The sequence below is a fragment of the Heteronotia binoei genome, chromosome 1, assembly GCF_032191835.1.
Source record: "Heteronotia binoei isolate CCM8104 ecotype False Entrance Well chromosome 1, APGP_CSIRO_Hbin_v1, whole genome shotgun sequence".
Lineage (NCBI taxonomy): Eukaryota > Metazoa > Chordata > Lepidosauria > Squamata > Gekkonidae > Heteronotia > Heteronotia binoei.
In genome coordinates, this window is record NC_083223.1 from 226,535,638 (window position 1) to 226,548,160 (window position 12,523).

Below are 12,523 nucleotides of genomic sequence, written 5' to 3' on the forward strand. Positions count from 1 at the left end.
TTAGAATCAGTTTTTGGGCAGGGTAAAGGAAGATGGCAGTGATGGTGTCCTTGCTTCTTAAAATGTATTGCTCTAGAATAGTTACTACAGCTATTATACTTCTTCTAAAAGTCATTAGTCTGTTTTGACTCACTGAACTCACCCAGACAGAAAAAGGGAAAAGAAGTTGCCGGACAAAGCTGACAGGAATCCTCCTCCTCCCTCTGGCTACTACACTTCTGCAGATAAGGACTCAAGCTGCTGAAGATAAATGCCTTCTGTCTTCACAATTTAGACCTGGAGTCTATATAAAGAAAGGACTGAAACTGCATTAACCCTTGACAGGACACTGTCCTGACAGGAGTAGTGGTCCGCATGTTCCAAGTATCTTAATATATGCTGGTGGTTTTGAAAATTTTACTTAAAAGTTAACAAAATAAAATTACTTACTAGGCTGCTACATCGGCAAATTATAAAGACCCTGCTAATCCATGGAAGTTCATCTTTTTACGGAAGTTTAGTTTTAACACAGGGTTATCCCCAAACTATATTCGATACACAATTAACACCTCTATGCACAGTTATTGGTATATTTTTTCAGATCACATAAAGAGGAGAGAGCTATTAAAAAAAACACCGATACAAATATTATTAGTAATGAGCATGATTTATGTTAGTAATATCAGATTATAGCTTCTGAATTTTTCTAAAATAGAATAGAATGGCCACTGCTTCCATGTCGGTACTCTTGGCAAAATGAAATGTCACGGATAGGCAGTAAAGTTGGTAATTGTTGTTCAGTTGTACAGTCGAGTCCGACTCTTTGTGACCCCATGGACAAAGTCATGCCAGGTCCTCCTGTTTTCCACCATCCTCTGAAGTCTGCTCAATTTTGTGTTTGTTACATCAGTAACGCTGTCCAGCCATCTCATCTTTTGCTGTCCCCTTCTTTTGCTTTCTGTCTTTACCAGCATCAGGGTCTTCTCCAGTGAGTGCTCCCTTCTCATTTGGTGGCCAAAGTATTTGAGCTTCAGCTTCAGCATCTGACCTTCCAGGGAGCAGTCAGGGTTGATTTCCCTTAGGACTGACTGATTTGATCTTCTTGCAGTCCAAGGCACTCTCAAGATTCTTCTCCAGCACCACAGCTCAAAAGTATCTATTCTTCTGCGCTCGGCCTTCATTATGGTCCAACTCTCACAGGCATACATTAATACTGGGAATACCATCGCTTTGACTGTATGGACTTTTGTTGGCAGGGTGATGTCTCTATTTTTTATTATACTGCCCAGGTGCACCATAGCTGTCTTTTAATTTCATGGCTACAGTCATCATCTGCAGTGATCTTGGATCCCAGAAATGTGAAGTCTATCACTACTTCCATGTCTTCCCCTTCTATTTGCCAAGGTGTGATGGGGCCGATTTTTTTGATATTGAGTTTCAAGCCTACTTTTGTGCTCTCCTCTTTCACCCTCAGCATGAGGTTCTTTAGGTCCTCCTCACTTTCTGCCATTAGAGTGGTATCAGCTGCATAGCTGAGGTTGTTGATGTTTTTCCCAGCAATCTTAATTCCGGCTTGTGCTTCATCCAGGCCAGCATTCCGCATGATGTACTCTGCATATAAATTAAATAAGCAGGGTGACAATACACATACTTGTCAAACTCCTTTTCCTATTCTAAACCAATCAGTTGTTCCATATCCCATTCTGACAGTTGCTTCTTGACTCTTATATAGGTTTCTCAGGAGACATGTGAGGTGGTCTGGCACTCCCATCTCTTTAAGGACTTGCCACAGTTTGTTGTGGTCCACACAATTAAAGGCTTTAGCATAGTCAATGAAACTGAAGTAGACGTTTTTCTGATACTCCCGTGCTTTCTCCATAATCCATCGAATGTTGGCAATTTGATCTCTAGTTCCTTTACCTCTCTGAAACCCAGCTTGAACTTCTGGTAGTTCCCGATCTAGATACTGCTGAAACCTAGCTTGTAGGATCTTTAACATGACCTTGCTGGCATGTGAAATGAGTGCAATTGTGCAATAGTTTGAACATTCTTTGGCATTCTTTGAACATTCTTTGGTGCGATAGTTTGAACATTCTTTGGGATTGGAATATAAACTAACCTTTTCCAATCCTGTGCCCACTGTTGCGTTTTCTAAATTTGTTGACATACTGTGTGCATCACTTTAACAGCATCATCTTTTAGGACTTTGAGTAGCTCAACTGGGATACCATCATCTCCGCTCGCTTTGTTGTTAGTAATGCTTTCTAAGGCCCATTTGACCTCACATTCCAGGATGTCTGGCTCAAGGTCAGCGATTTCACTGTCATGGTTATCAAGGACATTGAGATCCTCCTTGTATAATTCTACTGTGTATTCTTGCCACCTGTTCCTGATCTCGTCTGCTTCTCTTGGATCCCTACCCTTTTTGTCCTTTATCATGGCCATCTTTGCACGAAATGTTCCCTTGATTTCTCCAATTTTCTTGAAGAGATCTCTTGTCCTTCCGATTGTATTATTTTCCTCTATTGCTTCCTTCAGGAAGGCCTCCTTATCTCCTTACTGTTCTTTGAAAATCTGCATTCAGTTGGATGAATCTTTCCTTTTCACCTTTGCCTTTCGCTTTCCTTCTTTCCTCAGCTATTTATGAAGCCTCATCAGACAGCCACTTTGCTTTCTTGCATTTCTTTTTCTTTGAGATGGTGCTGATTGCTGCCTTCTGTACAATGTCACGAACCTCCGTCCATAGTTTTTCAGGCACTCTATCAACTCTAGTTCCTTAAACTTATTCTTCACTTCCACTGTATATTCATAAGGGATGTGATCAAGGTCAAACCTGAATGGCCTAATGGCTCCCAGTTTTCTTCAGTTTAAGCCTGAATTTTGCAATTAGCTCATGATCTGAGCCGCAGTCAGCTCCAGGTCTTGTTTTTGCTGACTGTAAGGAGCTTCTCCATCTGACTGCAGAGTATATAATTAATCTGATTTCTGTGATGCCCATCAGGTGATGTCCACATGTAGAGTTGCCTGTTAGGTTGTTGGAAGAGGGTGTTCACTATGACCAGCTTGTTCTCTTGGCAAAACTCTATTAGCCTTTGCCTGGCTTCATTTTGTTCTCCAAGGCCAAAGTTGTCAGTTGTTCCGGTTACCTTTTGACTTCCTACTTTGGCATTCCAGTCCCCTGTGATGAGGAGGACATCTTTTTTGGTGTTAATTCTAGAAGGTGTAGATCTTCATAGAACTGGTCCACTTCAGCCTCTTCTGCATCAGTGGTTGGGGCATAGACTTGGATTACTGTGATATTGAATGGTTTACCTTGGATACGGTCCGAGATCATTCTGTCATTTTTGAGTTTGTCCCATTACTGCCTTCCTCACTCTCTTGTTAACTATAAAGGCCACACCATTTCTTCTACGGGACACTTGCCCACAATAATAGATGTAGTGATCCTCTGAGTTAAATTCACTTATTCCTGTCCATTTTAGTTCGCTGATTCCCAAGATGTCGATGTTCAGTCTTGCCAACTCTTGTTTGACTACATCCAGCTTACCTTGATTCATAGATCTTACATTCCGATGTAGTATTGTTATTTTCAGCATCAGACTGTTCTTTCACCATCAGACACATACACAGCTGAGTGTCCTTTCGGCTTTGGCCCAGCCACTTCACTCTTTCTGTGGTTACTTGAACACTCTTCCCCAGTAGCATATTGGGCGCTTTCTAACCTGAGGGGCTCATCTTCCAGTGCCATATCTTTTAGCCTTTTGTTACTGTTCATGGGGTTTTCTTGGCAAAGATACTGGAGTGGGTTGCTATTTCCTTCTCCAGTGGATTGCATTTTGTCTGGGTTCTCAGCTGTAGCCTGTCCATCTTGGGTGGCCCTGCATGACATAACCCACAGCCTCACTGAACCGCGCAAGCCCTCTCACCACGTCAAGGCAGCAATCCATGAGAGGGAAGCAGTAAAGTAGATGTCTTCAGTGATTTTCCCATCCACCACTCTACTAAATTCAGCAAATCAGTGTGCTTATGGAGTTGAAGTGTAATTAAATGGTCTTCAAGAAACCTATCCTCCACCATAGAAGATAGTAATAATTCCAGAGTCATTTATGGACCATAAAAAAAATTCCAGGTCACTTTTAAAGATGTCAAATCCTGCATGTTGCTCTTCTTCTGCAGTCATACAGAGGACAGTATCTTTGTTTTAGCATCACTTATAGAGATGCTTTGGTCCCTGCTTTGTATAATAAGAGACTCCTGTGAGGGTTTGCTGGCCTTTGCTTGAGATGTTCTACTGCTAACCTTTGATTCCCCTTTGATGCATCAGCTTTATAAGCAGTTGGCAAAATTGGAGTTAGCACCTTTGAAGAAGATAGAAGATATTGGATTTATATCCCATCTTATACTCTTGAGTCTCAGAGTGGTCACAGTCTCCTCTACCTTCCCCCCCCCCCCAACACACACACATACAACGGACACCCTGTGAGGTAGGTGGGGCTGAGAGAGCTTTTTACAGCAGCTGCCCTTTCAAGGACAACTCCTGTGAAAGCTATGGCTGGTGCAAGGCCATTCCAGCAGGTGCCAGTGGAGGAGTGGGGAATCAAACCCGGTTTTCCCAGATAAGAGTCCACACACTTAACCACTACACCAAACTGGCTCTCAGGGTAGAATTGATGTTGACTCTCAGGGAGTAGAGAATTGCTCTTTTATTTTCCCAATGTGCCCCCTTTCACAAAATTGTTTTTAAATAATGCAATTTGATGGTTTCGCAGCCTACAACCCTGCTTTATACCTTCCTCACTATTCCTTTCCCTTACAGAGGGAAGTGGTGTATCCTGTAGTCTTAAACCAGGAGGTTTATAATTTTTTAGGTGTAATTAAAGTTTCTTTCTCTTGTATGGCTGAGGAGGGGGAAAGGTGTGGGGCCTCTGATATTAAGACATTGAGATTCTGTCTAAGATGGTCAAGGTTATCAGCATTGCTGTGTAGTTGTTGAAAAATAGCTTTTGCCAGTGAGGAGGCAATGGTCTCCTCTAAACTTAAGCAGAAAATCTCTTTGTGTGTCTTGCTTGTACCGCTCACTCTCATAGGAATTGTCTTCCATCTCTACGGGAGATGAACAGGGTAGTTGTGAGTCTAATAACCTAGTCTCCCTTGTGGGTTTATCAGCTTCAGCGAGGTGACAATTTGGGTAACTGGGTGATGTCTGGGTCCAGAGCCTTGTATTTATGAGGGGAGAGAAAGTTAGAGGAGTCACTTACTGGTTCTTTCATTAACAGGTTGTTGTCTATGTGCAGGTGCTTGCTGGTTTTATTGGGGAGCAAATCTTTCAGTTCCTCCTCGTTCTTCTCATTTCTTTTCTTCTTCCCAATATTCAACTATGTGGGCTGTTTCACTTAAGCATCCAAATTCCTCTTGTTACCTTCTCCAATAATTTACACTGCTACATGACTCTCAAGAGCTGATGCATAGTTTCTTACTTCCCTGCAAAGTCCTTGAAGATAAGTAGTCACCAAAGAGTAGGAGGTTGAGTCAGGAAACCTCTAAATCTTGACAAATTAGGAGACACTGTAGTACTCTAACTGAAGGTTTCAGGCCAGCTGTACTTTATCGAAAATTGTGCTAAACATTTTGAGCAAGTAAAAATTTGTGTTAAAAAAGCCTTTTATTCATTCCAAAAGTGAGTGTTTCATATGAAGGTGTTTTTTCCAGTGTTCCCCTCCAAATTTCTTAATTGTGTTTCCAATTTTTTTTGGGCCGCTGGTCCTTTAGACAAACATACCATCTTGTCACTTGACCAACTTTAGAAAGATTAAAAAGATCTGATGTGGTTTGGCATTTCATATTGCCATTTGTAATAATTCTGGACCAATGATTTGATTTCCTTTCTCAAACAGGGCTCTCCAGGAAACCTTGCCCAGTTTGAGGATATTCTGTTTGGTAACCATGACATGTCTTCTTCTGTTGGTGTTGTGGGTATCAAGCTCTCCCAAGCCGATGGACAAAAAGTTGTTGGAGTTGGGTTTGTGGATTCTTTGGAGAGGAAACTGGAAGTGTGTGAGTTCCCTGATAATGATCAGTTTTCAAATCTCGAAGCTCTGCTGGTTCAGATTGGACCCAAAGAATGTGTTCTTCCTGCTGGAGAGACTGCTGGAGATATGGGGAAACTGAGACAGGTAAATTATAAACATTTTGCAGACTGTAGATATTATTTGCATAAATATAAAATTTTGGAGCTAAAGGGAAGCTCTTCATCCACTGGCTGTTCTTGTGGATAACCCAAGTTGTGACATGGGCCCAGGGGTCTCTGCATCCTCAAGAGGTTCCCCAAATGTCCAGAAAACATGATCATTGAAAAGAAAAGTACCCTCTCAATCCAAACAGCCTGATGAAAACAAAATAGACCCCTAGAGCACATGGTATTGAAAGCAATTAACAGTGCAATCCTAGTTACGCCCAGTGATTTCCTCAGTCTTATAATGGTGTAACTATTTTGTATTCTACTGTAAATGTCAGTTTAAAAGAAAAACGGGGTGGGGAGAAATCCTGGAGGGAAGATTTTTGGAGGAGATACCAAACTGGCCTTCCCTCTTTTCTCCAGTTGCTTGCAGGCCCCCCAGGTTAGATTATTTTTGAATAGGCTCCAAAGCTTTAAAAGGCTAAATCAGTAGATGCTAATTAGTCACATAGTTGTTTGGGCAAATGCTGCAGCTACCTTAGGTTCAGGCATATTGTTTGCTGAGTCTGCAAGGACAAATAATTTTGTTGTGGATGCTACTCAATATGATTTTTTCCTCTTTCTCTCGAATACTACATATCAGACAGTGCAGGGTTGGGATACAAAATCTGGAGGAACTACAGAAATGCCCCATAATGTTCAGTCCTAACACTTCTTTTTTTTCAGCTGTAAAGTTATTTATTGAGTCAATGTTAAAAATTTACATCACTCAGGCAAATTCCTTACATAGGCTTGGGAGGTGGTCTCGGTGCAGCACCTGCAGGCCTGAACCGAAGTGGAGGAGTAAGGTCCTTCCGGGCCTCATGGGAATGGTTCCTCACTACTTTGCTGTGGATGGCACAGCTAACACAATAATGGAGCTTCACATAGAGTTTGGACAGCACATACACATCAAAGACACTTGCTTCAGAGATATCTCAGACAGCAGCTGCTTCGACAGTGTTTCGGATGACAAACTTCTTAATGGCCTTGTCCTTGGGGACACAGCAAGCACAGTTGGTGCAGCAGATAGGTTGGACATGGCCCCTGCCCTTTTTGGCATGGCTGTTGTTCCTTCTCTTCTTGGTCATTTCGATGCTGAGAAGGGGAAAGAGCGTCCTAACGCTGTTGATTAGATTATCAATCATGTGCTCATGTTTCTCTGTTTGGTGAGAAGTATTTTTGAGTTTGTCAAAACTGTTTTTCTAAATATGAAATGAATAAGGTCAGCTGAATTAAGACAGAAGCATGTGTTTTATTTCTAAATAACTACATTTCACAGAACTGGTTTTCTGGTTTCTGTCCATAAGACTGAAGGAGTGGGAGGTAACAAGATGTTAGGAAGGGAGAGGATACAGTAGAACAGTGCATTATAGAGATGGATGCAGTAATTGGATAAGGAGTAATTAATCTTTTTTTAAAAAAATTGTAAATTGCTCTGAGGGCAAAAAAGTCGAATGTTGTGTTGGTCTATAGCAAAAATGAAAAAGCCACAGAATAGTTTTTATTGTGACTGATAAAAATAACACAATATGCTATGTAGACACAATACACTGATTTCTCCAGAACACTTCATCATGCTGGATGTGGGAAGCTTTCAGACCATAATCTTAAGGGCTCTTCATTAGTATCCTGTGTAGAACACTTTACTGTCTTCAGTGTGTGCAGGATGTGATGGGGATGCATCCTTGGGTGTGCTGGGAACTGAAGCAAAAAAACTGAAGCCTTTCCCCTTTTTTGTTTGAGGGTCAGCCCATAGGGTTCTCCTTCCTTTCTCTGGTCTAAACTGAGATTTTAGAAACTCCCCTGCATAGCCTGAGGTCTTAACCCCATCCTTTGCATAGCTGAATTTCTTTTCCATCTGCTCTGAAACATTCTGGACTGCGTATATATATTGACCAAAATGCTATTTGGGGTGTCCTTTATGTTTAGATAAAAGAGTTCTTGTGCTGTTTCATAAATAGCGTGGGAGCTGCCTATGAATTGCCTGTGCGCATCACTGCACAAGTGTTTACCCCTTTCAGTATGGATCAGTTGAAAGAAACATATATGCTAGCATGAATGCTTAGAAATAATACAAAGCCTTATTTGGAAAAAAATACTTTGATAGTATGAAAGGCAAACTGACTCTTAAGTGAAGAAAGGTCACTTGATAATTTCATATATGACAGGTTGTTCAAAGAGGAGGAATTCTGATCACAGACAGGAAAAAGAGTGAATTTTCAACAAAAGATACTGTGCAAGATCTCAACCGCTTGCTGAGGTTGAAAAAGAAACAGCAGATATCCAGTGTGGCATTACCAGAAATGGACAAACAGGTGAGTAGCTGGGGAGGAGACATTTATGCAAAAAGACTGGAGAGTCATCATTTTGTCTGAAGCTACCAAGAAGAAAGCTAATCTGTGATTTGTTTGGGGGAAAGGAGAAATGGGAGGCAGAATTCAAGAAACAGATCTTGAGTGCTTTGTTTCTTGAAACTTGGTACATTGGTCTTTTCTGTAACTTTGTAGTGCCACTTAGAAACTGTGGACAAGTCCAGATATGTGTTCAGTGCTGCACAGAGAAAAGTAATGCGTTGTGCCTCAATAATCCACAGGTTTTTTTTGGTGGTGGTGGGGGGAGCACTTAAGCATTCTGTTGGATCTCAACTGTATAACTGTATCAGTATGTAACAGTGAGGACCAAATTTGCATTCATAATAGTAATGATAATCCCCTAAGACTGTTTAGAAACAAAACACTTGAGAAATATTAGACAGTAATGCTCTAGGCTAGACTTGCAAATAATTAAAGCCTGTGTATCAGTACATACATAAAATTTAAAAACCACTTTTTTGGGTGGAAACATTAAATTCTTTAAATCTGTTGAGCAGGTCTCCGGAGAAGCAGCATATAAATTTCTAAATATTCTTTTTTTTTTTTTTTTTTAATAAAAATTTTTATTGTTATGTATTCCACCACCAATCCACCTCTGTGAGAGTCCCAGGCCATAGATACATTATAATAATCCATAAATTTATAACTATTAACATTCCGTCCAAATACAACTCCGTCACTCTATTTAAACATCTTATCCATTCATTTTCTTATTAACCAACCAATCGTCTTAAATTGTTTAAACTTTTCCAAATATCTCACCATCTTCCTAAACCATCCCTCCTCCTGTTCCCTAATCTTTAATCCATTCATTCTTCGTATCTTCATCGTTAAATACTCCAAAATAATTATACTATTCATTCTATCCCTCCAGTGATTAATTGTCAATTCCTCAGCTTCTTTCCAATTCCTTGCTATCACTTGTCTTGCTGCTACTAACATCAAATTAATCAGGCCTTAGAGAAACTTAGGTTTAAAAAAACAACTCAACTTCTCTGGGGCTGCAGAATTAAAAACAAAGAAAGGTAATGTGAATACATAATTTATCTGGATGAAAATTTCAAATTGCCCGAAGAAATGTATACGGAAATCCTGGCCACATGTTTTGCTATGGAGTCCCTGTCAACCAAACTGGCATTTATTCACAAAACTGAATAATGCTGCCAAGATGCAGCATAATATATGAAGGAAAAATCTCTGAATGGTACTCTGAATGGTGTATTCTTTTACTCACAATCTTTTTACTCTTCCATAACCTGGATATAAAATTCCAGACAAAGGGCCCCAGTGCTTCCCTGACAAATTTCCTGCTTCTAATGTATTTGGAGAAAAAATCATTGCTGGTCTGTATGTTTATTGCAGTATGTTCCTTATAGTCCCTTCTTCCCTGTCTGATCACTGACTTGCATTTAATTTGCCAAAGCCTGTGCTCCCATTTATTTACTTCACTCAGAATAGCCTTTAACCACATAAAGGAATCCTTCTTACCTTTTACTGCTTCCATTACTTTGTTTGTTAACCATGCAGGCCTTTTAAAATACTTATTTGTACCTTTCCTAACCTGTGGTACAATTGTATCTGAGTTTCCAGTATTGTAGTTTTAAATAGTCTCCAAGCTTTCCCAAGGGATTTGACTCTCCTTATCTCTTTCCCCATGAGACACAACATTGGCTTTGGGGGGAATCGTAAGAGGCTGCTGGGGACAAAGGAATGGTACAACTCTGCTTATGGTAAAACATCTTCAGCACACACCACAGTGGAATATAACGCCTAGGCATGGCTAGGGATTTAAGTCTGGAACATCTGTCTGCCAGAAAAGCAAGAGATAACAGCTCTGCATTTAGAAACCTTTTCCATTGTTTTTCTCTTATATTTTTGTACTTTGTTATATTTTGTACTTTAAAATTCTTTTTTATCCGCATGGGGGAGAAAAGCAGGCTATGAATGAATGAATAAAAATAATAAAAGGAAGGTGTGAAAGATTTGTGTCTGCGAGAGCCTTTGCTTTGCATTTTACAGGATCCAGCCTTTTCCTTGGTGGGTGCTCTAATGCATAATGGCCACCAGAGGCCTCCCTAGGTTAAGGGTGTGTAGTTGGCTGTTGGGGTGGTGGCTTGAGTGTATTGTGGAACTGTTTGTGAGAGCATATTTCCTCATGCCATTAATGTTTAAATTGGATATTTACTAGAAAAGCTTAGGAATGCATTTAGGTATAGCAAAAATGGCACCCAACAAATGGTTTCCCTTGAATTCCACTTAGTTCTTCCTCTGGTTTTGTTTTCTGCTACCATTAATAATGACCTTACGAAAGCTGGTGTAGCATAGTAGCTGATGCATTGTTGTCTTTGTGCTCCTCAATATGAAGTATAAAGATGGTAATAGTATTTAATGTTGCCAACTCCAGATTGAGAAATTCCAGGAGCTTTGGGGTGTAGAACCTAGGGAGTGGTGAGCAGCCGATAATGCCTTTAATATCACCCTCCAAAGTAGTCATTTTTTCTGGGAAAGCTGATCTCTGGGTCTGGAGATTGGTTGTAATTACTGATATGAAAGTGGTAGTATTAAGAGCTCTATTCAGAAGGGAAAGCAGTGGGATTTCTGCAGGAGGGAAGAGATGCATTCTGTACACTAATGCTATTTTTAACAGGCATCTCTTCATTCAGCTCTTGTATTAAATTCAGTAATAATGTGCTTCCATTCTCTTTTCACAACTGTTTCAGTGTAGGTTCCTACTTCTGTGCTGAGAATTAAGGTGATGGCTATGTACTACTTTATTGTGATTAAACTAATGTGAGGAATCCTTCTGAATTTTGTTTATTGTATTTATAGTTTGCCTTTCTCACTGAGACTCAAGATGAATTACATAACATAAGTCCATGAGATAGTTTACTCGGTTGTTTCGTTGGGCACTTAATTTTCAGCCCATCTAGTATCTCTGGAGAGGCAGTGCTCATTTCAGTGACAGCTGAACCAGTCTCATAGCCAGGATTTTTAAAATTGGAGGACATGTATAAAAGTTGGGGGGCACCTAGCAACTCCCCTCCCTTGGCCGCCACTGTCACAACTCAGGGTGCTTGACTGATTGGCAGGCACTTTAAATACTGTGGGAGGGGCAGTGGCTGTTTCTAGGTACCTCTCCCGTGCAATTTAAATTGTGTGTGTGGGGGGTGGCCCCCAGCCTCTTAACTTTCACTTCCACAGCAGGGGAAGGGAAGGTCAGGGGCACCTGACATGAAGTCAGGGGGGCAGGCCCCCCACAGCTACAGGCCTGAGTTGAACTCAGAATGGTTAATGATCAAATAAAGTAAATAAATAATAAAAAATAAATAAATGACCCCTATATTGGGTGGGATATATCATGTTTTGGTGCCAACAGTATGTAAGGCAATGATTCCATAGCTTTTCCTGAAATTTTGCAGGTTGCCATCTCTTCTTTGTCTGCAGTGATCAAGTATTTAGAACTTCTAAATGATGAGTCTAATTTTGGGCAATTTGAACTCAGCACCTTAGACCTCAGTCAGTACATGACACTGGATCAAGCTGCTGTCAAAGCTCTTAATCTTTTCCAGGTAAGTAGTTTTACTTCAGGATTGAAATTGTATTATTCCTAAAGCTTTTCTGCCCTGCCAATTTCAGGTTTACATTAATATTTCTCCCAACCTGAATTATGTTATCTTAATTTATTGATGAATATTCTTTCTTTACGATAATTGGACTCAAGATGGCTTCTCAGTTAAGTTCCAGGTCTACTCCGAAGTTAGATTCACTAGTCTTTCTAAGAAATAGACTGTCCAGTCTTCTCATGACTGGACCTGTTTGTGTCTTAAAATTCAGTCATGAGCTTTAGCTAGTGTGATCCCCATTCCACCTTTATAAGGCACCTTTGAACCCATTTAAATGTTTTTTTTTAAAAAAGATAACAGTTTGTTGTAGGCCACCTCAGGATTAGGTGGGA

General features: G+C 40.4%; 1 protein-coding gene and 1 pseudogene across 1 annotated transcript in view; one reads left to right on the forward strand and one right to left on the reverse strand.

The window, feature by feature from the left end:
• MSH2 (mutS homolog 2) overlaps positions 1-12,523 on the forward strand; it is an 88,311-nt gene that overhangs the window by 3,545 nt on the left and 72,243 nt on the right. Inside the window, exons 3-5 of the mRNA XM_060248842.1 lie at positions 5,874-6,152; positions 8,365-8,511; positions 11,988-12,137. Coding sequence (XP_060104825.1) covers positions 5,874-6,152; positions 8,365-8,511; positions 11,988-12,137 — 576 coding nt within the window. The remainder of the gene's footprint in view (positions 1-5,873; positions 6,153-8,364; positions 8,512-11,987; positions 12,138-12,523) is intronic.
• Positions 6,867-7,307, reverse strand: LOC132587418 (small ribosomal subunit protein eS26-like; annotated as a pseudogene).